This window comes from Rhinatrema bivittatum, chromosome 14 (assembly GCF_901001135.1).
Source record: "Rhinatrema bivittatum chromosome 14, aRhiBiv1.1, whole genome shotgun sequence".
NCBI lineage: Eukaryota > Metazoa > Chordata > Amphibia > Gymnophiona > Rhinatrematidae > Rhinatrema > Rhinatrema bivittatum.
Window position 1 is genome coordinate 2,954,244 of NC_042628.1, and position 26,240 is coordinate 2,980,483.

Below are 26,240 nucleotides of genomic sequence, written 5' to 3' on the forward strand. Positions count from 1 at the left end.
TATGGCTAAGTTGTATCTCTTACCAGAGGAGACCTTGGAGCTTTGGAGACTTTTGAAGGTAGATGTGGCGGTATCTGTGGTGACAAAGATGACCACCATTCCCATAGCAGGATCGGCTGCGCTAAAGATGTCCAAGATCGGAAGTTGGAGATCCTGTTGAAGAGACTGTTTGCGGTCTAGGCTTTGAGCCTTTGAGCTGCAGTCTGTGCTAGTCTGATGCAGAGAGCCTGTTTGTCCTGGGTGCAGAAGGTACTGGAGAAAATGTCAGGATATTTGGCTGATTCTAACCAAGTGGCTCAGTTGGAAACAGTGAGGCCTACGTGGTGGATGCCCTGTACCACATTGGCCAGGAATACGGTTTCCGCAGTGGCGGCATGGAGACTCCTGTGGTTGCAGAATTGGGCGACGAATGTGTGATCTAAAGCGCCGCTGTGTAATCTCCACTTTAAAGGAAAGCTGCTGTTCAGAGAAGATTTGGGTGTCTCAAGGGAACAAGTTGCCCGAAGATGATAATACCGGCAAGAAGAGCTTTCTGCTGCATTCTTCCTTTCAAGAGATGAGGAGGTTTCGCTCCAATATGAGTTTTCCTGTGTCCACATAGAAGCAAGGTTCAGGAAGGCAGCAGTTCTTTTGGGGGTTACGTAGACCTTCCCAAGATACCTCTTTCGGCCATCTGACCAGAACTAAGACTTCCCAGTGAAGGTAGGCTGGTGCACTCTTCTCTGGAATCCATCAATGGCAGACTAGCCCACTTTTTATGAGAAGTGGACCAGGATCACATCCAATCAATGGGTTCTGGAAGCAATAAGAGATGGCTGTGCCTTAGAATTTCAATCAGAGAGAGACCTATGTGGTATCCCATTGCACTTCTCGTGCCAAGTGAGTGGCAGTACGGGACATGTTGCAGTGGCTGCAGCACCTGGACACCATTATCCCAGTTCCATTAAAGGAGCAAGGGCTAGGAAGATACTCAGTTTACTTTGTGGTTCCCAAGGAGGAGGGCATCTTTCGGCCTATTCTAAATCTGCAGAAGATCAATGCAGCACTGCGGGCACCATCCTTTCTTATGGAGATGCTGCGGACTGTGATAGCAGCAGTTCACAAAGGAAAGTTTCTCACATCATTGGATTTAATGGAGGCTTACCTGCACATTCCCATATGTTCAGACCATCAAAGATTTCTGCGCTTCATGGTGCTAGAAGAGCATTTTCAGTTTTGAGCATTTCCCTTTGGGTTAGCGATAGTGCCACAGACTTTCACAAAGGTGATAGTTGTTGTGGCAGTGGCCCACAGAGGGGAAGGGGTCCTGGTGCAGCCATACTTGAATGACTAGCTCATGTGAACGAAGTTGGATTTGGAGTGTCGTTCAATTCGATGTGTCAGGGAGCTCTTGAGGTCTCTGAGTTGAGTGATAAACTTGACAAAGAGTCACCTGGAGCCATTCCAGTCGCTGGAGTATCTGGGGGCATGTCTTGATACCCAATTAGGCAATGTCTTCCTTATCTCAGAGAGGATGATCAAGTTGCAGGCTCAAATGCTTAGACTACTGCGTCTTTTGGTACCCAGAGTCTGGGATTATTTGCAGGTCTGGGGTTCTATGGCCTCTACACTGGAGTTGGTCCCATGGGCATTTTGCTCTCATGTGGCCTCTCCAGAGAGGGCTTTTATCCCGTTGGAATCTGCTGTTAGATGAGTTTCTGCTTCCCTTACCACTTCAGGGAGAGTTCAGGTCCAGTCTTTCGTGGTGGCTGTCAATTCCAATTTGGAGAGAGGAGTGGAGCTGGAGGTCCCAGACTCGGTAGTAGTGACCATAGATGCCAGCTTCAGGGGTTGGGGAATTGTTTGTCAAGAACAGACAGCCCAAAATCAGTGGTCGCCAAGGTGAGTGTCCTGGTCGATCAACCGATTGGAAACAAGGGCAGTTTGCAGGGTGTTACATGCTTTCCTTCCACAGATTCAGGGGTGCACAGTGTGAGTATTCTCAGACAATGCAACAATGGTGTCGTGCATCAATTGTCAGAGCAGGACAAAGAGTCAATTAGTGGCTCAGGAGGCCCAGGAGTTTTGGCTAGGTGGAAAACCATCTAGTGGGGCTAGCGGCATCTCACGTGGCCGGAGTGGACAATGTGTGAGCAGATTACCTCAACAGGCAACAGCTGGATCCAGGGGAATGTGAGTTGTCAGCGGAGGCTTTTGCCTTCATTTGGGACAGGTGGGGCAAGGCTCAGTTGGATCTCATGGCATTTTGAAGAAATGCAAAGGTGGACAAGTTTTTCAGTCGCAGGAGCGGGGTTGGCTCCAAACGGATTGACGCCCTGGTTCAGCCTTGGCGGATGAGACTTCTACTGTACATGTTTTCCCCTTGGCCTCTCATAGGTCGAGTACTGGCGTCTCTTCCAGACATCATGTGTTTTCTTAAGGGGGCGAAACACTTGCACCCGCTGGATCATAGGATGTGTCCATTGTGGAACCTTAATCTGGTTGTTTGGGCACTCTTTGAAGGATCTCTCCTTGAAGGCCATTTTCTTGGTGGCAATTTGTTTGGCTAGGCAGATTTTGAAGCTTCAGGCTTTGTCGGGCAGAGATCCTTTTCTATGGATTTCGGACAATGGGGTGTCATTGGGTATGGTCCCTTCCTTTTTGCTGAAGGTCGTATCTTTGTTTCATCTTAACCAGATGGTGGAGTTGCCAACTTTTCTGCACCTGACATCAGATATGCCGCATGCAAAGGAGCTTCACTTATTGGATGGTCATCAGGCTCTGTTGCAATATCTTAAGGTCGCCAATGACTTCTGGAGGTTGGATCATCTTTTTGTTTTGTTCAGTGAAGCGAAGAAAGTATGTAAGCTTCTAAGAACACGAATGCAAGATGATTGAAGGAAGCAATTTTTTGGCCTAGCTCTGTAAGGGTAGATTGGTTCCAGAAAGGTTGTGGGCGCATTCTACTAAGGTGTAGGCATCCTCCTGGACAGTGTGTCAGCTCGTATCTGCACATGAGATTTGTCAGGCAATGACACTGTCTTCTCTTCACATTTTACCAAACATTACTGCCTGGATATTCAGGCGCCAGAAGAAGTGACTTTGGAGAAAGTGTGTTGCGAGCAGGTCTTTCGGGTTCCCACCCAATGTAGAAGGGCTTGGGTACATCCCACTTGTCTGGACTGATCTGGGGTATAAACAGGAAAGGAAAATTGATTCTTACCTGCCAATTTTCATTCCTGTTCCTGGAAGACCACAGATCAGGCCAGAGACCCAGCCTCTTTGTTTTTTTGAAAGACCTTCCCTGCTTCTGGATGCTGCAAAGATTGTATAAACGTTAATAGTTAGGGTTGGAAGTTTTCATTGCCCTTGTTGGAGATGTTGGGGTTCCAGGTTTGTAGGGGGCTCCATCTTTTGATTCTTTAATTGCCCCAGATGGAAATCATTTGGGTTTTAGGGTGTAGACATCTTGGTTTGGGTACAGGTCAGTACTGAGGGACTACAGGTGGCACTCGAGGTTATGTAGCAGTGCCTGAAAAGTTTTTATTCTCTGCCTCCATCTGCTGGTAGGGATGCAAAACCCACTCATCTGGACTGATCTGTGGAATTCCAGGAATGAAATTTAGCAGATAAGAACCAATTTTCCTTTATCTAATGAATGTCCTGAGAGTGTGGTCCATTTGCTGCTGTCAAGGATCAGAGCTGCACCCTGCAATGCTCCCAGAGAATCAGGCAGCCTCACTTGGCCAATGAATTTCTTCCTTTTGCTGAAAGCCACAGCCATTCATGAGTTTTTGGGACCTGCTCAGAATCCAGTTTATCTTAGCATGGCCACAGGACTTTGCAGCAGCTCAGAGAAACTTGGCAGTAATACAGCAGCATTTCCACCGATCCTAAACAGTGACGCAATAAAAATGCTAATTCTCTTTGCTTTTGTCCTTATTCAACTTACTGATGAAAAGCTTAGTAATATACCTGAACGATCTGTTGGGGTGGGTGCACGGATTGGTTTTTTTTGTCTGGGACACTTACATTGTGAGTCCTAATGACAAAGACGAGCAGCTTATGTTACTAAGGAGGTCTGTATTTATCTATTAATGCCCAGTAGTCAAGGCCACACTATTTGATCTGGGGTGAATAAGCATAGCAGGAGCTGTAGCATGTGCCCTGAGAATATGGACTGTGCCTGAAACTCGGTGCCAACCAGCATGTTGTATGTTTTCTTCCTAAGGAACTTTATATACAGTCCAGTGCCTATGGAAGTTTTTAAATAACTTTATAATGTTCTTCTTTAGATTAATTCCTATTAACTCTTAACCTTTCAAGAACCGTTAGCAGGAGCCAGCTCTGGCTAGATTGTCCCACAGTTAATGCCCATCCTCCCCTGCCCGTGTGCTTTGTTGATATGTCTGCTTTCCCCACTTCATGCTTACTGGAATCTCTTTCCCGTTTTCCGCAGCTCTTCTCTTCCTCCTCCGCGCTCTTCCATAGTTTTGGCAGCAGTTTCATCGCATTGTTTGACGTAGTTCGTGGGAGTGTAAGTCTCGGGCTCTATTTGCCCGAATCCTCAGCCCCTTACCGCCTCTACTGCCTGAGTTACCTGGTCTTGGAAGCCTGGATGATTCTGAGGCTCTTCACCACGGTACTGATCCGGAACTATGGCCTGTCACGGCTGGAGATGTACAGACCAGCCTTTGAAGCTCAGGACTACGAGATGGTGGAACTCTTCCTCCGGCGACTGAGAATGTGGATCGGGGTTAGCAAAGTGAAAGAGGTAACGCTTAAACTTTCCAGTGCTCCTGTCACGCACTTTTACTGGGGGTTCCCTATCTTAGGTTTCCTCCACCGAGAGAATTGTGAACCAAGCATTAACACCCAACAACTGAAGTACAAAAGCTGCAGGAGTCAGAGAGAGGCTCCTGCCGTTTGTCTTATGCACTCCTAGAAACCAAAGGTGAGCAGACTGTGTGGGTAATCAGGGGCAGCCTCCACCAGCCCTGGCTTGACCCCAATCGATCCATGCATGCGTTCTTCTAATTGATTTAAGAAAAGCAAGAAAAAAACTCCTGAACTGCTGCCAGTAGCAGGTTTTTCATATTCTTAGCTGAAAATAAAAAGAAGTCTTAATGTCTCTGCTGGAGTCTGAGGTAAACTGAGGGCAGAATTGAGCTCTCTGGAAACTCCTTATAGACTGGGTCCTCAGCCATCTCCTGATGGTCCCTACAGCCCAGGCTCTCTCCCTTCTCCCTATGCCGCTCGTACCTTGCTTTCCTGCCTCTTCTTCTCCATTATGATTCCCTGCCAATGATGTCTAAGTGCTTCTATTTATTAACACAGAGTTGCATGGTTGATGGTGGGGAACAAGAGGAGATGATGGAGACATCTGGAGGGAGGAAGGGAGGGAAGAACGAGAGATCTGGGGTGATAAAAGGAAGCATAGGTGCCAGCTCCTGTGTCCAGGAAAGGATAACTTGTGTTCAGCTTAGCACGCCAGTTGAGTCTGCTTTCAGAGGAGGAAGTGGAACTAAGAAGGCTAAGGGCGCGAGACCAGAAAAGAACCAAAATAGTACAAAAATCTGCAGGCAGGCACAAAAACCTTGCAAAAGGTAAAACATTTATTTTTTAAAAATGGCCTTTGTGCAGATTATGTAATCTAAAATGTGTGCTAGGGTGAATGAATAAGGCACAGAAATGCTGCAGAAACTTGAAATCTGTGCCGCAGAATTTAGCCCTGAGCCAAGCTGATTGGAGAGGTGTCTGTCTGCTTTCTTTTCAGTTTCGATACAACGTGAGATTTGAAGGCATGGCTCCATTACCATCACGGTCTTCCAGCAACTCCAGGTCATTCCGCAGCTCTACCCCAAGCGCAGCGTCAGATACCTCTTCCTCCTCCAGCCAGCTGGACAGTCCAAGCACTGTAAATAGCAGAGAGCGGTCAGAGGTTGACGCCAACATCCAACGTCTCCTTCCGGTGTTTGAATCCTTGCTGCTGTGGTTTGACAGGGTGAACCAGGTGACAGAAGACGTGTACCGTATGGAATGCCACTTGGCAGGGACACAGACCAGAATTACAAAGAAGAAATATTTCAGAACGACTGAAGATTTGTCAGCGAGTAACAGTCAGGACACCCAAAGGTTACCCAATGAAATCGGTGACAGCTGTAGTGGAGGCGTGAACCCTCGGCCCCCTAAAGATGCTGTGCAGCCCCCCCGACTCCTGCCAGATACCTTGGCGTCTATAGTCTATAGGACCACCCGAGCAGGTCCAGGAGTAGGTGACGCCTCTGCTCTGCTCCCGATGCAGAAGACTTATTCTGTGATGGCACCAGGAAGAAAAAAGCAGAAGTCTCTTCGTGCCAAGAATAAGATTCACCCCAGTGACAGATAGCAAAGTAGATTCTGGTGCAGTAGAGCTTTGCCCGCTGACCATGCGCTTTAGTGGGGAAAGTTTAATAGCAGAACTGTTCCCCTTCCACTAGAGCAGCAATGCATAAACCAGCCCGGTTCTAACTGCTAGGACAGCAGGAACTGGAACCAAGAAATTCTTGTTGCACGGATCGCTGTGCGTGCGTACGTAGCAAGGTGAACAGACTTTCGGCTTTCTGACACAACCGTGCGTGCCAGACCCTCAAGCCCAAGCTCACCATGATTCTCGCTTACACAGATGACCAACTTCCTTCAAACTTTGAGTCTTGAACTCAAGAAAGCACAGTTCTGCCAGTGACAGTTTATTAACCCCTTCTACACTGTAGGCTGTGATGAGTGCTGGTGTACGGATTTCAGTGCAGGCACTGCAGCATGTGCATTACGTATGAAAGCAGAGAGCATTTTAATGGATACAGCTCTGGTCACTGCATTATATCAATGATAAGGAACGGAAACTGAGACCATGCTTGCTAACAGCATGGGAAGAGTGGGGTCTAGGAATGTCGGTATTGGAAAGGAGCAGAGGAAGTGTGGACAGGATCATAGTTTACTAAATTATGAATGGGATTAGGATAACAAGTGGAGATTCATCATGGTAAGCACATCAAATAGCAGAATAGCATGTTGAAGAGAGAGTCAGTAAGCGCTAGGTGCAAACGGTGGCCAGAATCTGATTAGCTTCTGTACATTACTGCTCTGACCACCTTGCCTGAGGCTTTTCAAAGTATGGGCATGCCAGCAGATGAAGCAGAAGGAAGAAAGAACCCCAGAGGAACATGACCTCTATTTATTTATCCCCAAATTCTTTGCTAGTGATTTTGAACTGTACCCAACCTGAAATACCATAACGTTGAATGGAAATATCGCATTTCTGACTATGGGCTTCCATCATATTTCCAGTCACCCAACTTTACAGAGTATTTTCAGTATTCAGGTCGGCCTTGGAGAAGGTCACAGCTGCAGCTAAGGAGGGCTCAGCTGCTCCAGCTAACTCCTGCAAAGAAGAATAGTATTTATCATGAATTACCCAAATTATAGGGTGAGAAGCACAAGAAATGCTTCACTGAGGTGCTTATTCCTTGTGGAAAGACTTTAACAACTCATGGACAGTAGAGAGAACCTGCAGAATCGAACAAATTCCCTTCACCCGAGAAGCACAGCGGTGGTGGTGAGGCCTTCGCCGGATCTCGTGCCTTTAGCGATAGTTCTGATGGATTGGGAGGAAAAATAAGTCCAAGAGAAAAGGAAATATTTCCTCAACTTGGCCTGTGCAAAATACAAACCAACCCAAGAGATAGGGAGAGGCAGTACAAAAGCAAAGAAGAGAAGAACACAAGAAAGGATTGTTTAAAAACATTGATCCATTTTTTTTTATAGGTATTGACATGAATGCAAACATTAACTCTTTACATTTAGTTCATGCCTGTTTGGCATAAATGCCTACGTCAGGGATCTAAGCTCATCCAATTCATGTACTGCGGCAGCCTGCAATGCAGGAGGCCTCAAAAATGCATGAAATATGAAGTCTCAGAGCGTTAACTTCAGCATTCAAAATTGCTGAAAGATGGTCATGGCAGGTTTGTCATTTCTTTTGAGAGTTTATTGATGCATTTATGTCACTCACTACTTAAAAAAAATGTTTCAACCAGGCCTTTCTGTGATCTTACACCTCTGCACCTTGTAAAGTGTGACGTAGGCAGAGGGCAAGGGTGCGTGAAGTTTCCGCCTGCACTTCAAGCAGAGGACAGGAGTGCACGGCCTTTTGAAAAGTGAGTACATGCACACGGTTTCTCTCCCTCTATCTCCATCCCAACCAATGTGCTAGAGCCACACAGCATCTCACTCGGCCAGACCATTTTCTCTTCATAAATACCTGCTTTTAGGTGTGCATTTCAGTTTCAATTACTTGCCTTTCCACATCTGAGCTGAAGCTGGAGTTACCTTGCGAGTACTGCAGGTATTTCCCTACCCCCAGTCATCTTACGTTTGTTCCTACTTACCCAGCGGAATGGTTTTGAACTTGTCCTCACTGTGCTAAATGGGAGGCTTGTCGGGCACTGCGTGTACATTGCATCCAGATTCAGTTGGTGCCGTGCGGATGTGGCAGGGAGTCTCAGGTGCCTGGGAGGTCAGCTGCGCAGGCAGTAGATCCATGGAGCATCAGGAACCAGTCTGGCTGTCATTGATCTGGAAGATGAGCCAAGCCGCTTTTATTGTTTACAAAAAACTGAAATCTAAAAAAACTATAGCTTTGCAGTGGCAGAAAAATACAGGGGCTGAGGCCTTGTAAGAATAAAGACTGATATTGTGGATGTGAAGAAACGGTAATGCTGCGCTCCCAAGCCCACCCCTAGGCCTTATTGCTGAAATGTGGCCCAGTTTTCTTCCTAATCCACAGTATCAGAGTTCATGAAGTATCCCCTGTACCTCTGGCTTTATTGCATGGTCTGGGCTTGGGATGGTTGCAGGGAGTGCACACTTTGTAAAGGAATGTATTGGACTGGGGTAAGCAGCGTTGTTCATTTGTTTACTTTCTGTATATACTGCTCAGCACTTTAAACAGAAGCTTTCCTTGGTTAATGACGACATGCACAACTGTTCAGTGAAAGCAAGAGAATAGATCAAGATGAAAACAGTATTTTATCTTCTCTAGTCATAACCTGAAATGAGCAGCCCGTCCTGTGAGTGCAGAGTCAGTGCTGACCCCTGGCGAAGGAACAGGGGCAAGGCTCAAACAGCAATGCACGATTAGTCATTTTAAGCTTTTGGTGGCTGCATCTATGCACATGTAAAACCCCAAAACTGGCTGTACGGAGACCATTTCTAGCAGGCAGAGCATCCTCAGCTGCTGGCAGCTGCCTGATCCTGCCTCCCTGTACTCATTTCAGATTGTGTATACTGTAAACCTGGGAATAACTTCTTGGGGTTTGAAATGTATATAGTTTTGTATGTTTTGCTATATTTTCATAGCACTGTATTATATCTAGTCAAAAGCTATAGAGGGGAAACAGAACCCTATTGTTGGTTATTTAAAGGGTGTATGAAGTGCTTCTGTTCACAGATTGGTAATGTATATAATCGCAAGAAATGTGTGAGAAGGGTGCAGCACAGGTGCCCGGTGTGCACCCATTACAACTTTTAGTACTAGTGCTACTGCATGCACTAGAAGCAGGGCTGAGAGTAGTGAGGGGTCTAAAGCTGGGGAGGGGGTAACAACTCTTATGTTCGTAAGAGTATAAAATAAGTTTAGACTGACTCCTTTGCAGCGGTGACAGAGGGCAGTAGAAGGAACCAACGCATCACCCCAGAGCAGCAGTTCTCACCCACAATTGCATGGGGCCTGCCCGCAAAGGATTTTCTGTTCTCATTAATACAAAGAATCTTCAAGGAAAGGCAATAATTACTTAACATATGTTCATGGGACAAGTAGGGCAAGGCTGATGAAAAGGAGAAGCCAATAAGCTAATTCTTTCCCATCTCCCTCATTCCTGCAAAAGCCAGAGTAATCCATGCTCCATTTCAACAGCTTGAGAAGGGCTATGGACCATAGGTCTCAATGCACCAAGACGGCTGCTGGCCGTACAACAGAAACACTAAATCAAGCGGTGGGAGCTTTGAATGTTTAGCTTACAGAAACAATACCCTGCTATAGCTCTTGGGCGATCATCTTTCACAGCTAGGTCAGGGATTCTGGGTTTGTATTAAAATTGCTTGGACAGCAGCACTACATAGTGCTCAGCGATGCTGAAGTAAACACTTTGCAGCTCTGGTTAATTTGCTCTGCAAGCATTCAGGATGTTCCACATCTTTCATCCCTCCTGCCTTTTCCTATTACCATTTTGCAAAATGGAAGAGTCCCAAATCATTAACCATTGCGCAGCTGGAACGGCATTTGCATTTTTTTAGAATTAAGCTGCCCGAGGCCCTATCTCAATCCATGTTTGAGCTCACAGGTGCTTGCTCTTGAAAAAATACAATAGATTAACTGTGAATAAAAGCCTCCCAGGCTGGAGCGTCTGAGAAAAGGCTAGGAGGAGATTCTGGGTAAGGGTTAATGCACTAGAGCTGGAATTAATAATAATAAAAAAAATCTAAGCACAACACGCATGCCAGATGAAGGACTTGGCAGTAATTTTTCAAATTAAAATACAGTGCAGGGGGACTGTTCCCTGTAACATTTATTATTGTCATTCATGCCAAGAAATGAAAAGTAAAAGGCTTGCCAGATTTGCAAGTCCCTGGAAGGCTAAGAGAGGAAATGAGCTGTGTTACACTCTGTAGGCAGCTTGTTTGAGGTATGTTTGTCTTCTGGTTATTTACCAAGAAACCCTTAGAATCTGTATTAGTTGTAAAAAGGACTTGAAAGGCTAAGTCATTACAAGCACGCTCAAAGAATGGCGTCCTCCTAAAGCGCCCCCTATTATTCCGCAGAAGCCGAGCACTGGTTTTCGAGCGGATTCATTCCCATGCTGCTGTACTAGACTACAACCTCGCATTCAGAATGGCCTTCAGTCTGCAAATCATTACTGCGCTGCTGTGGTTTTGGCAGGAGCAGTCTGCATATGCTGTCAGGGAAAGTGATGCAAAGTGCCCACTCTGTCCCAGCCAGCGAGCGGCTGCTGCTGGGATGTTACAGCCCTGCTCCAATCACACTGTGCACACAGTCAGGAAAGGGCAGCTTTAAGGATGCACACAGAGCCTTGATAACTAAAGTAGTGCCAGAGACAAGGAGGCTGAAGGACACTTCTCTTTCCAAACAGACCAGGATCCATTTCTTCTTCTTCCACTTTATCCAGAACAGTGGGCTGGAAGCTGCTGACCGCTTTCCCCTTACTTTAAGAGCATGGGCATGGGATTGCAACACAGGGAGAGAAATGCAATGTTTTGGCAAGACCACAGGGGCCAGTGGATGACTGCTTTTCTAGAAACATTTGGCCACATAGTCTAGAGCAAGTTCTTTGGTACGGAGATGCAGCTGCTGCCCATGGGCCTGCAGTTAGTGCATGATAAACAGGCAGCCTCAGCAGGACAGCTTGGGCCTCTCCTAACATTAACTCTTATTTATTGCCTTTTTTACATGAAATATTTAATTACACTGCTACAGTATGGGATGATGCTTAATTCACAGTTCCTATCTCCTATATAATCTTCACATACAGTGAGAATTAGAACATGAATGGTACGGTCAGGTTAAATATGGAAAAAAAAAAATGGAGCATGCTATGTGCCACATGGAAAAGTGTTTTGTATGACAAAGTCCAATAAAGTGCGACTGCCTCCTCAAGGCTGCTTCGTTTCTTACTTTCATGAGAGGGATATTTGCCGTTAGTGGTCCAGGCTACAGCGAGCTTGTTGTTTACTATGAGGACAGCCAGAGAAGAAGCCGATCAAAACCCCATATACCTACATCAGAGCCTCCGGGAGGCAGATAAGAGAGGCTCGCAGCAGCACCACCACACTCTATCCCTCTTTCTATCTGTAAATACACGCACATGCCCTCGCTCTACTACAGCGCATGAGAGAAGCACTCCAATACCGCAACAGAATAAAGAATGGACAAGCAGTTCTCACCGTAAAGAAAAGTTGAGAACACGTGCTCGTGCCATGAGGCAGACGCGCAGGAGGAAGAGGTAAGTTTGCCGAGGTCGGCAGCTGCACAATATCGTGCACGAGGACGGCAGCTGCGCAATATCGTGCACGAGCGCACAGCCGGTGTAGATTATGTCAGAGCTTGGGCAGGCTGGCCTATGCCATGCAGGGGCATTCAGTTCTTCAAATAGCTAACACTGAACATGGAAGCCAACTCCAAGAGGACTTCTGTCCTGCCGGCCTTGAAGGTCAGCAGTTACAGGTAAGCAACTTTTCCTTCTAGCTACAGGAGAGGGGGACACAAACAATGCCAACAGGCACCAGGGTTTCAGTAGGAAAATTAGTTCTTACCTGAATTTTCGTTCTTGCTGGAAGGGAGACATAACCCTACTGTGTGGACTGATCCTGGTACATACAGGGAACTAATAATATTAATGAACTGCTTAATATGATGTAACCAATTAACACTTAGTACTGAACATCATCATAGAATGGAAACCATTTCTGTAGTGAGTATATAATATTTATAGAGTGAGTAGAGACCTCAAATAAATAATAATAATAAATATCTAATTTAGTGGAGGCAGCTTGCTATCTTACGCTTCTCGCTCAATGTGACCTGTCATTCAACGGGGACATTAAATCACCATCTTGGGATTGTATACAATCATGGGTCGTACTCACAATTATTTAAATCTCACTCAGAACATTTTTCTTTCTTTTTCTCTTTTTTGTCGAGATGAGCAAAAATGAAATTTTTCAAAACACACACAGTTCCTTGATATTGTATTTAAATCTCACTCACACCAATTTGTTTTCTGTTTCTCTTTTTTTGTGTGGGAATGAGCAAATACAAAATTTTTCAAACCACACCCAGTTCCTTGGTATTTTAACTACTAAGTGCTTTACCGCTATTCCTCAGCACTCACAGCCCCTTGATGTTCTTTATACTTCCTTAATATAAGCGCTTTAACGCTCGTTGTTCAATGTTCGTATGTGATGTCGGCAAATGCTACACAGCTCCTTGATATTCTTTACAATTCCTTGATATTCTTTTAATCAATGGATTACCAAGCGCTTTAACGATGATTTTTAAAAAAACAAACAGATGCTGAACGTCTTAACGCTTTGTTCTTACTTAAATATTCTTTATATTAAGTCGGCAATTATTGAGTGCTTTGATGCTATTTTTAGGAATAAAGGATTAATTTACTCAGGAACACTTACTTTAATGTGCTTATATTGTGTTAACAATTGTTGAGCGCTTTGACACTATCTTTGAGAATGAACCAGCGTTAATTTACTCAGGAACACTCGCGGTTCCGATTTTAAATGCTATGTGCTTTAACCTTGGCAACTTATCCTTTCTTTGCTGAAAGCTGCTAGCTGAGAGTTGAGCGAACGCTGAGAAAAACAAGTAGAGTCTCCTGCCTGACACAGCTCATGTTTCGTCGGCTACTTCATCAGGGGCTGGCACTCTTCCTTTGGTTTTGCTAAGATGAAAAAGCATGTAATTACTGCCCTTTATAGTTGTAACAACCAAAAAAGACAGCAATAAATCGCCATATGTACTCTCCACCGGTTTTCAAGTCATCCTGCTCATTTCAGTCCCGCTACTACGTTTCCCAAGAATACATTCACTACATAAATTGTTTCCATTATAAGATTAAACCAGTGTTTCAGTGGCAATAAATCTATATCTTTATTATTTTCAGTTACCCTGAAAACTATTGGCCTAGGGTGTGGGATGGGAGGATAGAGTTTGAGCTTAAATTCAAAGATGCCACTGGACAGATTAGATAAAGACCTGGCATGACAGGATTGGTTAAACAAATGAGATTTGAATGACCGGCCAGGCATAACCCAAAGAGATGCAATCTGCTATTCAGTTGGAAAGGATGTTCTTGCCAATGGCAATTCCATGTTTGTTAGAGCTGAGAGAAGCAAAAAGCTGCGTGAACTTTCCAAGGGCTTCAGTCTGCTCTAGAGAGAAAGCTAAGGCTCTTTTGCAATCCAAACTGTGCAAGACTTAGTCACCTTTATGGACACTTGGCCTAGGGAAAATGATTGGCAGAATTATTGACTGCTTAAAGTTAAATCTTAGGCAGGAATTTAGGATGCATGTGCAGAACCACCCTATTAAAAACAAAAAGTTCCTATAAGGTGGATAAATTACTGGAGCTCACCGACTGCAGGGCAATGGACCGGTCACCCAAACTATAACCATCCAGCTCCAGGACTTTGTCAGTCAGTCCCTTTTGAGCCATTACTTACTATGAAGGGATTCATATCAAACCAGTTTACATGGAACTTAGGGATCAACTAATTAACCAAACCAAAGCAAAGTTACAAATAACAAGGAGATTGAACTTGGGGGCTAGAGTAGCCAGGAAGTAGAAAGACAAAATTAACTAGAGGTAAAAATACATATGAAGAGTACTGGGGCCAGTGCGGGCATCTCTTATGATCTAGGACCTTTTGGATCCTCTTATCCTCCTCATCAAAAATTGAGGATGTTAACATGGCGTGGAAAGCAGGAGAATCAGATGTATATTTGTGACTGATGCAGAGACTGCTAACTTTTGACTATTGATTGGTGTTGTAGGCTGCTAATATTCCCATAAATACATGGAAGAGGATATCTCCTCCCCACAAGAATGCTTCAGCAAATTGAAGGTTGCTGTCAGAAAGAGCAATGCTGGGGGGATAAGATGGCCACCTACTGAGAGCTCCAGCAAGATCTCTCTCTCCAGGTTCCTGATTGACAAATTGTTTCCTCTGTTCAATATGCCTCATATGAAATGGAAAGTCAAGTTGAGGGAGAGTATAGTTAGCTCTCCTTCACTGGAGAACAACCAACCATGGATTGAGATGTTTTTTGTTGGAAAGCCAGGGACAGTAATGGGTGCACAAGCCACGGCAGAGGTAGGCGGGGAGCAAATGCAGTCTCCACTAACAGAGGACATCTCCTTAACACCCAGAGCACCAAACACACCAGTGCCTTCCTCCCAAGTCCTCCTATCAACAACAGATGGCTCATCAACTCCCCAAAAGTTAATTCAGGGGGATTCAAATATTGAGCAGGAGGGCAGAGATGGGGGCAGATTTCCTATTGATGTTGCTGAAGGGGCACGGCTTAGGGCTGTTTGTGCTGTAAGTTCCTCCACCAGATATTTTGAATCTGGGTCCAAAGCCGCTCTCCTTTGATGTCGTAAGTGGAGAGTCTATTGGCAGTGGAAGTGATTTGGTGAATATTATCTCCTTTAAACATCCCCTCTGAAAAGCAGCTGAAGTTACCTTGGAATCAGTTTAGGAGGCTTCCATTACTTCATTAACAAACATTACCGTGGATAAAAATAATAAAACACTAATAAATGCAGCTTCTATAAACCAAGTTTGGAATGAAGCTGGATACATTTGAATCTCAGATAGCTAAGGTTGAGAAAGTCTAATATACTTTGGTTCAATCAGAGCAATTACATGCTAACAAGTTGGAGAACTTAGAAGATTCCCTTATAAGTTTAAACTTAAGAGTTTTGAACTTTCCTATTGTAAGGTTGATTTCACCTGCTGACCTTTTTAAGAACTACATCGCTCAAGTCTTGAAGGTGCCTAAAGAAACGATGCCAATAATAACAAAGACTTTTTACCTACCATCTCCTATTGAAGACACGGAAGGTGTTCACGCTCAAGATCACACATTAGATCTGTCAACCCTCTTAGAAACATCACAGGCTTTTGACGTAAAGCAAAGAGGTTCTCTTTTGGTGAACTTTGCCTTTTACTCTGACAGAAATAAAGTGTCTTAAGCAGTTAAGGAAAAAGCATTTTATCTTTGTTCTACGGTCAAACGATATGGATCTATCCAGATTTTACCAGAAACACCCAATTACGCTGTAAAAGGTTCCTTGCTATGTGTACGGAGGTGCTTTCTAAGGGGGACCATGTTCTACTCCACTACCCTTGTAAATGCTTTTTGAAATACCAAAATGTGAATTACATAGTTTTTGAGCCATCTCAGCTCTGCCCCTTTTTAGACTCACACACTTAAATGAATTATAGTGTTGTCAGTGATAATTAATAACTGGCTCTCTCTATTTTTTTTTTTCTTAAACTTTCCTTGGTATTTTCCCTTGTTCTCCCCTTTTTCTATCTAAAAGTGAGATGTGTATTGCTTGGTGTTAAAGAAACAGATTTTCAGAATGTAATTGCTTTTCTGTAACAAGAATTCTTCTTGCTGTTTGTAAATGCATGAAAAAGAGCACTGCTGCTTGGCCTTTACCCAATGCATAGCAGAGCTTCACCCTATCGCTTTACTAGAAGGAGCCACAATGACAGCCTGGGCGCAGCTGGTGCTTGATATCAATGGGGAGCAGGGCCCGCTCAGGGTTGATGCAGCACCAGCCGTCAGTGCAGCTCCTGAGCCTCTCGCTGCCGGTACCCATGGGCTGAACTTCTAACACGTAACGCACTTTGCCATGAGGGCGTACTGGGAACAGCAGACTCTAGGGGTCATAGTTAGAGCGAGGACACCCCAGACGGCATGATCGGTCCCCCAGGCAAAGGGGCATTTATCATGGGGATCGGTGCTTGACAAGTGGCCAAGATCTAAGCATTGATTTTGTTTCTGAGGATTGGGCAAAAAAAACATTAAACACAAACATCAAAATGAATGTCAGGAAAAACAACTGAATACTGCCACAGGAAACTGTCAAAAAAGAAAATAAATAGTCATAGTTAGATAGATGTGTAAGTAATCGTCAGGTGAGAGAAGACTACGGGTCCTAGAAAGAACAAATCCTGTCCTCCTAGGCAGCAAGAATTCCCTTTCAAGCAGTCCAGAGAAAAAGGTCTGCACCAGGTGGGCTCTCAGGAAGAGATGAGTCTGCAGACGTGCCCTGTGGATGGAGGGCAAAGGCAAAGGCTCTAGCAATGGAATTCAAGCCTTCCATGCTGCTCTCTCTCCATCGGTCAGGACTGCCCCCTCCTCTGGTCTGAGACCTGCAGGAACTCTGCCCAACGTCTGACACGAGGCACCGAGCACAGTATTCAAGCCTTCCATGCTGCTCTCTCTCTCCATCGGTCAGGACTGCCCCCTCCTCTGGTCTGAGACCTGCAGGAAATGACACGAGGCACCGAGCACAGTATTCAAGCCTTCCATGCTGCTCTCTCTCCATCGGTCAGGACTGCCCCCTCCTCTGGTCTGAGACCTGCAGGAAATGACACGAGGCACCGAGCACAGTATTCAAAGCCTTCCATGCTGCTCTCTCTCCATCGGTCAAGACTGCCCCCTCCTCTGGTCTGAGACCTGAAGAAAGTACAAAGTACAGAAGAGCTGTGGTCAGCAGGGCTATCCCCGCAGCCAGGCTGGGCCAGATAATAAGTGCATCTCCCCCTAGCATTTGTAAAGGGCTCTGACAGAAGCTGATCTGAGCTCTTGGCACAAGACCCCCCTTGCTGCTAGCCTGCTCCCCTCTTCCAGAGTGAGCGAGAGCAGCACAGACTTCCTCGCTTACCTCTGCCCAGGCTTCTCCATTCAATCTGAACATCTTCCATGGAAGGAAGTTTTAGGGACTACAGCACACATCAAACTGACACAAAAAAGGACCACTTTATTTAATTTACAATTATACAAAAGTGTGCAAATATGACATTAAAGGATGTGTCAGGCTCTCATCTGCAGGAATTAGTTAATGAAACCCCACCATCAGGGCTCTGTCGAAGCCCGGCTTACATAGGTGAAAGCGGTTTGAGCAGAGCCGGTGCTGCCTCTCGTCCCCACATACGGCAGTGCCTTAGCGCAGTCCACGCCCAGAACGCGGGGGTCATGCAGAACTTCACAGCCCCCTCCAGACCCATGCGCTGAGCCCAGAGGCAGTTACTTCCTGAATTTCCACCATTCTGCACTCTTTCCTATAGCAACAAATTCAATACAAGGAGCTCAGATTTGCAGACCTCACATTTGCCTTTTACCCAATAGGTGGAGAGCAGGAATCCCTTCTCATTACAGGACGACTGCTCTGCTTGGGAATCTCACTGCAGGCAACTTCTCCCCCTCAGTCAGTGGGAGCCACGCGTGCTTCTCTCAAAACCTGCCCCTCCCACCCACACAAAGCCAGAAACAAAGTGCCACCCACTCTCATACAAAAGAACCCCCAACCCTGCCCCCCTGACTGTACCTGCCTATACGACTGCTCCCCATGCACGAGCTGAAGCCAGCCCTGCTCCCTGTACCCCCAGACACGAGACGCGATGCTTTCAGACAGCGAAAGATGGGGGTCACACCCCAGCCGTGTCCGCACTTAGTAAAGGCTCAAAGCGGGACAGCTGCTGATTGTGGCAACCTTTTCCTATCCTCGGGACCGTATTTTCCCACTGTTCCCTTGTATTATAATCTTTGTTAATCACAGGCATGGTGCTCAGTAACTGGGTGCCGTTTCCAAAATAACTCCGTGCCTCTGGGGGAAAATGGGAAACTGCCTCTTCCAATCCAATCAAGAGAAGAGGAAAGCTGCAGCCCTAACCTCCCTCCTATCAAACGCAGCGGCAGAAACCAGTGCCCTGACCTGTGCATGCAAGGGAGTGCAAACAAGGCTACAAGTGCTTACGCAAACACTCCCGGGCACTTGTAGTCTCAAATCTGTATCTTACTAGCAAGTAAGGTTTCACCACAGAATAATTACACCCAGACCAAGACGCCCGAATGACAGGTTTTCAGGGAGCTGCATTTTTGGATTCTTCTCCGTCAGACTGGAATAGAAGCTGCTGGTGGAAAACCTGATGCTCTTTGTCTGTGCAGGTCCAGAGAAGGTAAGACTCCTTTGGCCAGGCGATAATTATTTTGTGGAGAGGAGGGAAAGCACCTCAGGACACTGTTTCTGCTGGCTGCCTGCCAGGAGGGTAAGGTGAGACCATGGTGCAGCCAGCGGAGGATGCCCTGAGCATGGTCAGCAGAGAGCGTGCTCCCACGTCGTCACTGCATCCACAGAAGACGTATTCTGCGGGGGAAAGCAGCGATGAGTGGCTACAAGCCCAGCGAGCACGTGAAGCCTTTCTACCTGATGTTATGGTGCCACCGACATCAGAGAAGCAAAATGAAGGATTAGGGGCATCATTAGTCCAACAGCCCGTCCACAGCAGCAGCAAAGATTTCTCTTCTGCGTCCGGTTCCCTCCAGACGCTGCAGTCCCAGAGCAGCCGGGAGCAACGTTAGACAAACTCTGTGAAGTCATCCACGGATGAGACCAGTCGTGTGCGCTGTCCAGTTTCGAAGGTGGCAGAAGGAGCCTGCTGCCCCTGCTGGGGTGGTTTGCTGGGAGCTGCAGGGTGAAGGTTGTAGGGAAACATCGAAGAATGCTGCTCTTGCAGTTCTTCATGGATCTAGGGAGGGGGAAAAACAAAACAGATCACATCCAGTCTAAGCCCCACCTTATAAACACAAGAGCGAGCAGCAGTTCTAAAACCATCAGGTGCAACACAGGTACCGCAGCTGCCCAGCACAATACGCACGCTATGAGCGGCTTAGAAATATTTTAAATAAAAACAGATACAAAGCCAGATTTCCTTCTCTCAAACTCATTCTAAAAAGGGCAGAAAGGCCGTGCTCCCAGCATCTGGAGACAGGACCTGCAGGCAGAAACATCTCACGCTCCCCACAAGCAGATCCATGCTGGGGTGGAATGACAGGAGGGGTTTCAGAGGAAAGCTGACGCTCACTGGCTGCTCTGCTCACTCCCTGCACTGATGGTTTAGGTTTCTATTACTGGAGACAGGACCTGCAGGCACAGACATCTCACACTCCACAAGCAGATCCATGCTGGGGTGCAATGACAGGAGGGGTTTCAGAGGAAAGCTGACGCTCACTGGCTGCTCTGCTCACTCCCTGCACTGATGGTTTAGGTTTCTATTACTGGAGACAGGACCTGCAGGCACAGACATCTCACGCTCCACAAGCAGATCCATGCTGGGGTGCAATGACAGGAGTGGATTCAGAGGAAAGCTGACGCTCACTGGCTGCTCTGCTCACTCCCTGCACTGCTGGTTTAGGTTTCTATTACTGGAGACAGGACCTGCAGGCACAGACATCTCACGCTCCACAAGCAGATCCATGCTGGGGTGCAATGACAGGAGTGGATTCAGAGGAAAGCTGACGCTCACTGGCTGCTCTGCTCACTCCCTGCACTGATGGTTTAGGTTTCTATTACTGGAGACAGGACCTGCAGGCACAGACATCTCACGCTCCACAAGCAGATCCATGCTGGGGTGGAATGACAGGAGGGGTTTCAGAGGAAAGCTGACGCTCACTGGCTGCTCTGCTCACTCCCTGCACTGATGGTTTAGGTTTCTATTACTGGAGACAGGACCTGCAGGCACAGACATTTCACGCTCCACAAGCAGATCCATGCTGGGGTGCAATGACAGGAGTGGATTCAGAGGAAAGCTGACGCTCACTGGCTGCTCTGCTCACTCCCTGCACTGATGGTTTAGGTTTCTATTACTGGAGACAGGACCTGCAGGCACAGACATCTCACACTCCACAAGCAGATCCATGCTGGGGGTGCAATGACAGGAGGGGTTTCAGAGGAAAGCTGACGCTCACTGGCTGCTCTGCTCACTCCCTGCACTGCTGGTTTAGGTTTCTATTACTGGAGACAGGACCTGCAGGCACAGACATCTCACGCTCCACAAGCAGATCCATGCTGGGGTGCAATGACAGGAGTGGATTCAGAGGAAAGCTGACGCTCACTGGCTGCTCTGCTCACTCCCTGCACTGCTGGTTTAGGTTTCTATACTGGAGACAGGACCTGCAGGCACAGACATCTCACGCTCCACAAGCAGATCCATGCTGGGGTGCAATGACAGGAGTGGATTCAGAGGAAAGCTGACGCTCACTGGCTGCTCTGCTCACTCCCTGCACTGATGGTTTAGGTTTCTATTACTGGAGACAGGACCTGCAGGCACAGACATCTCACGCTCCACAAGCAGATCCATGCTGGGGTGGAATGACAGGAGGGGTTTCAGAGGAAAGCTGACGCTCACTGGCTGCTCTGCTCACTCCCTGCACTGCTGGTTTAGATTTCTATTACTGGAGACAGGACCTGCAGGCACAGACATCTCACGCTCCACAAGCAGATCCATGCTGGGGTGCAATGACAGGAGTGGATTCAGAGGAAAGCTGACGCTCACTGGCTGCTCTGCTCACTCCCTGCACTGATGGTTTAGGTTTCTATTACTGGAGACAGGACCTGCAGGCACAGACATCTCACGCTCCACAAGCAGATCCATGCTGGGGTGCAATGACAGGAGTGGATTCAGAGGAAAGCTGACGCTCACTGGCTGCTCTGCTCACTCCCTGCACTGCTGGTTTAGGTTTCTATTACTGGAGACAGGACCTGCAGGCACAGACATCTCACGCTCCACAAGCAGATCCATGCTGGGGTGCAATGACAGGAGGGGTTTCAGAGGAAAGCTGACGCTCACTGGCTGCTCTGCTCACTCCCTGCACTGCTGGTTTAGGTTTCTATTACTGGAGACAGGACCTGCAGGCACAGACATCTCACGCTCCACAAGCAGATCCATGCTGGGGTGCAATGACAGGAGTGGATTCAGAGGAAAGCTGACGCTCACCGGCTGCTCTGCTCACTCCCTGCACTGATGGTTTAGGTTTCTATTACTGGAGACAGGACCTGCAGGCACAGACATCTCACGTTCCACAAGCAGATCCATGCTGGGGTGGAATGACAGGAGGGGTTTCAGAGGAAAGCCGACGCTCACCGGCTGCTCTGCTCACTCCCTGCATTGGTGGTTTAGGTTTCTATTACTGCTTCTCTTACTTCTTCCATTCCTCTCTCCTGCGAGTGGCTGAGCTTACAATCGGGGCAGCGGCTATTGGTGTATGGGGTTCATTAATCTTTGCACACGTTCTATTTCCTGGAGGAGATTTTTCTCATTTATTACTGCTAGAGGAGAGTGCAGCCAGAACTGACCCTGCTGCACACATTTCCAGAAAGTTCCTTGCCCCATAATTATGGAAGACAGCAATCTTTGACTAATCAGGGAACCATTTTACGAGGATCCCAATGTACACCCGACACCTGCAATGCTTCTTGGCTACGACAGAACCGATACACACCAGCTTGCCTTTCTAGAAAGCCAAGTACTGTAGCAGTCTCGGGCAGTGCCAAACAGGGAGCTGCACCTTCTCCCTCATGGCATAGCAATACCCCTCCCCCACCTCATCCGTACCCTGGGTCGAAGCTTCTTGATATGGCGCAGCCTTGCTATCCACTTGGAGGGATAGATGTCTGTAGGATTGGACCTGCTGTGATGCACCTGCGATGCCATCTGAAAGAGAGGACATGTGTTATCATGGACTGTGGTAACCAGGGGTCAACTAAGGAGCTGGAAAGAAAGCCAATACAAAATGCTGTACCCAGACCCCCCTGCCCCCCACGCCCTCAATGCTTCTCCATCCCACTCTTAGCCTGCAAAGCAAGTCTGAAAGCAGAGGCCTGGGACAGATCTCACAGGTCAGCAGCAGCTGCAAAAAACAGCACTGGGGCCTGTGCTAGCCCAGGAGCCTCGGGCCACAGCACTTACGTTTGAATGCAATGCCATCTGACGAGCCAGGAAAGGCAGGTTTTTATCAGACACTATTTTGGCAACACTTGTATCCACGAGTCCTTCCATATCTGGAGGAGAGAAATAGAAAAAAAACGGACATGCACATTACATCCTAATCCACTTAGCACCTCCAACAGACACCAGGCTTTGCAGCTCCACCATCTGCTGGAGACAGAAGAATACTGGCAGACACTCGGTGGCACCTCAGGGGTATAGGACAGAGTCCACAAAGTCTTGTTCTGTCTCCATCTGCTGGTGGGGAGGCAAAACCCAGCTGTCCTGGACTGATCCAGGTACGTACAGGGAAATAAAAAAAACGGACATGCACATTACATCCTAATCCGACATTTCAGAATGCATCAATGGCAGAAGCAGAAAAAGCAACAAACTCCCCTGTAACAAATGACCATCTTCCAACTCCTTTCTGGGATCTCTGTAGGCGAGAAGACCCTCTCCCTATCAGTTACTGGTCTTAGCTACAATGCACAAAGTCTCTAATGCAAGTCTGTGGCAGCTGCATGGAAAGCTTCCTGTGAGCACCTCGAGACCTGGACATTTGTAGCCGCAGATGTCTTAGAAAACCACCACCTTAAACATTTCCCTGAGCAGACAGGCAAGGACAGGAACTTCCCCAGCTGGAAGAAGGGCAGTCTTACCTTTACGACACTGCAAGGTTACCAGATTACTTTCATAGTCTAGAGGCTTGATGACCACATGCACAAAATTGAACTGCCCCTGGGAAAAGATTCAAAGTTAGAATCAGATACTTCTATATACTGTAAGATAACCAGAATATGCATAGATTGAAGGGTTTTTAAAACCCTAGGACCACAGAGTGTCCAGATTTCCGAGACCGTGCATGGTATTGGCTAAAAAGCAGCCGCCAAATCCCTACCCTTATCGTTCCAAGCTTAAAGTACTCCCCGGAGTCGTTGTAAATCACATTCACAAAGTTGTTGCCCACGTGCCTCTTCTTGTTGCTGCGACTCGGATCCACATCATTGTTGGGCATCAGTGTTGTAATGTGGAAGATGGCTGCACAAGGAGCAGACAAACCAGGATCACAACCACCCTGTCCGAATGCTCACGGGGAATGTCCTCCCTGGCTCAGACTTACCCTGCATTATGTCATCGTGCCAGCAGTAGGTAAACTGTCCGTCTTCTCCAAACTCATCCAGACCTCCCAGGAAAATCTTATCAGGCTGGGTGTCCCGGAGCTCGATAAGCTTCCCTAGGCCAGTGAGGAACTCCGTGTACCGGTATGAGCCATGTTCATTGGACAGGATGGCCCGCTCGTTCGTCGCCTACGGGTGAGAGAGAATGAGCCACTGGCCTGGGTCAAGTTCCAACCAGAAGTACAAGAGGTAGTCAGGGTCCATGGAGAGATAACCCTCAGTGTTACTGCAAACCTTACAAAGCACCATCACATTGAAACGTCAGTGGGGGGTTTATATTTTTAGAGTAGTGGAGACTGTTTCTAGAGGTCTAACCCTGCTGCTTTTTACTGTTCCTTTGGGTCTGTAGGATTATTGGAACCTGCTCCTATGAGCTAGCAAGACCTGAGCTTTCGTTTTGTGCTGTGTGTGCATCACCTATACAGGTTCAGATATGGATCGGTGCACTCTCTCCTCCACCATGCATCTACATCCATGAGTGGAAATGGCCAGGGGAGGGGCTGAGGCGCATTTCAATAGATTTTACACAGAAAGGGTGGGGGAATCATGAAAGTATTCCCCCAAGTCAGGGGGTGCAAACTTATTACACACAAGGACACTGGCAGGTCCACAGCTGTCTCTGTTCCTGTCAAAGGCCTGTGACCTCTGCAGGGACGGTGGGCCAGTAAATCTATTCAAATGGAGACATTACTTACCTGATAATTTTGTTTTCCTTAGTCTAGACAGGACCAATGGGTTATGTGCTCCCCTGCCAGCAGATGGAGACTGAGAAAAGATTTCAAAGCCGACGTCACTCTAAATTCATCCCTGCAGTGACCTTAGCCCTTCAGTATCCTCTTCAAAAGCCACTGTGGACCTACTATCAAAAAAACAATTTAAAATATGATTGAAAACATAACTGTACTCAATCATACACACTAAACCCCAGTAAGAATATAGAAGGCCTGATTAAGGGACTGGATGAGGAGTTATCCATAATCTCTTGGGAATAGATATCCACTCCAGGGGCGAATCCTTGGCACAGTTATGGGGCAGCTGTGGGCAGAATGCAGAGTCCATCTGCTACACTAAGGAAAATGAAATTATCAGGCAAGTAATTTCTCCATTTCCTAGCGTGTAGCCAGATGGACTCGAGATCAAAGGGATGTATAAAAGGAATGACCGATCGGGGCAGGAGGCTGCCCGCAGTCTGTTTAGCACTGCCCTTGCAAAGGCTGCATCCTCTCGGGCCTGAATGTCCAGGTGATGGAACCTGGAGAAGGTGTGAAGGAGGACCTCGTCACCACTCGGCAGATAGCGACAGGAGACAGCAGTCTAACTTCCACCCATGAGACTGCCTGAGCCCTAGTGGAATGAGCTTTAACCTGAGAAGTTAATGGATTTCCTGCCTCCACACAGGCTCTCGTGACCACCTCCTTAATCCAGCGAGCTACGGTAGCCCACGAAGCTGGTTCACTCTGCTTTCTTACACTGTGAGGAACAAACAGGTGGTCTTGTCTTTCAGACCAGTTCTGAAACTTCCAGATACCACACCAAAGGTCTGACATTCAAATGATGGAGGCAGAGTATTCTTCCTTGTGCTTATCTAGGGATGGCAACAAAATGGACCGATTCAAATGAAACCCAGAGAGTACCCTTGGGCAAGCAGCATGGAAAGATACGAAGCTGTAACGCTCCTGGAGTCATCCGGAGGAACGGTTCCTGACACGTCAATGCCTGTAGTTCAGAAAGCCACCAGGAACGTTTTCAACGTGAATAAGCAAAAAGAAAGGCCCTGCCAAAAACTCCAATACTAGATTAAGATTCCACAAGGGAACCGGCCACCGAAGGAGTGGCCGGAGGTGCTTCACCCATTTCAGAAAAAATGGGCCACATCCAGATGAGCTGACAGGCGGGTTCCTGGCACCTCGCCCCTGAAACAGGAAGGAGCCGCAACCTGGACCTTCAAGGAGTTAAGGGTCAAACCTTTATTCAAGCCGTCCTGCAAGAATTCCAGAATTAGTGGGATTTTGACTACACCAGGCCTCAAATACTCTCCAGACCTGCACATGTACTAGGGATGTAGAGAGTTTTCGAATGTGAATTAAGGTGGCAATTACTGCCGCAGAATATCCTCGCTTCATCAGGCGAGCCCTCTCAAGGGCCAGACCGTAAGACAGAATAGAGTCGGATCCTCTTAAAGGACCAGTCCTTGCAGTAGCAGGTCCTGTGTGATGGGAGGCACGGGGGGAGGGTGTGTGTGCGTCTCCACCAGGGGTCTCTGCAGGTCCGTATACCATGGATGCCTGGGCCAATCTGGAGTGACTAGTAGAACTAATCCCCCGTGGTGCTTGATTCTGCAAGTGACCCTGCTCAGCAGGGACCACAACGGGAAGGCATATAGCAACTCTTCCAAGCCAGGTCTGAACAAGAGTGTTGATCCTCTGGGACCACTGATCTCTTCTGCAA

General features: G+C 47.1%; 2 protein-coding genes across 23 annotated transcripts in view; one reads left to right on the forward strand and one right to left on the reverse strand.

Annotated features, from left to right (window-relative positions):
* PKD1 (polycystin 1, transient receptor potential channel interacting) overlaps window positions 1-11,689 on the forward strand; it is a 135,403-nt gene extending 123,714 nt beyond the window's left edge. For all 5 annotated transcript variants that reach the window (XM_029577343.1, XM_029577347.1, XM_029577346.1 and 2 more), the window contains 2 exons: window positions 4,439-4,753; window positions 5,756-11,689. In XM_029577343.1, the coding sequence (XP_029433203.1) occupies window positions 4,439-4,753; window positions 5,756-6,367 (927 nt within the window). In that variant the 3' untranslated portion in view covers window positions 6,368-11,689. The remainder of the gene's footprint in view (window positions 1-4,438; window positions 4,754-5,755) is intronic.
* Window positions 11,690-17,586: 5,897 nt separating this feature from the next.
* TSC2 (TSC complex subunit 2) overlaps window positions 17,587-26,240 on the reverse strand; it is an 80,531-nt gene continuing 71,877 nt past the window's right edge. For all 18 annotated transcript variants that reach the window (XM_029577406.1, XM_029577407.1, XM_029577409.1 and 15 more), the window contains 6 exons: window positions 23,735-23,921; window positions 23,513-23,652; window positions 23,274-23,352; window positions 22,594-22,685; window positions 22,240-22,338; window positions 17,587-19,374 (listed from right to left, as the gene is read on the reverse strand). In XM_029577406.1, coding sequence (XP_029433266.1) covers window positions 19,204-19,374; window positions 22,240-22,338; window positions 22,594-22,685; window positions 23,274-23,352; window positions 23,513-23,652; window positions 23,735-23,921 — 768 coding nt within the window. In that variant the 3' untranslated portion in view covers window positions 17,587-19,203. The remainder of the gene's footprint in view (window positions 19,375-22,239; window positions 22,339-22,593; window positions 22,686-23,273; window positions 23,353-23,512; window positions 23,653-23,734; window positions 23,922-26,240) is intronic.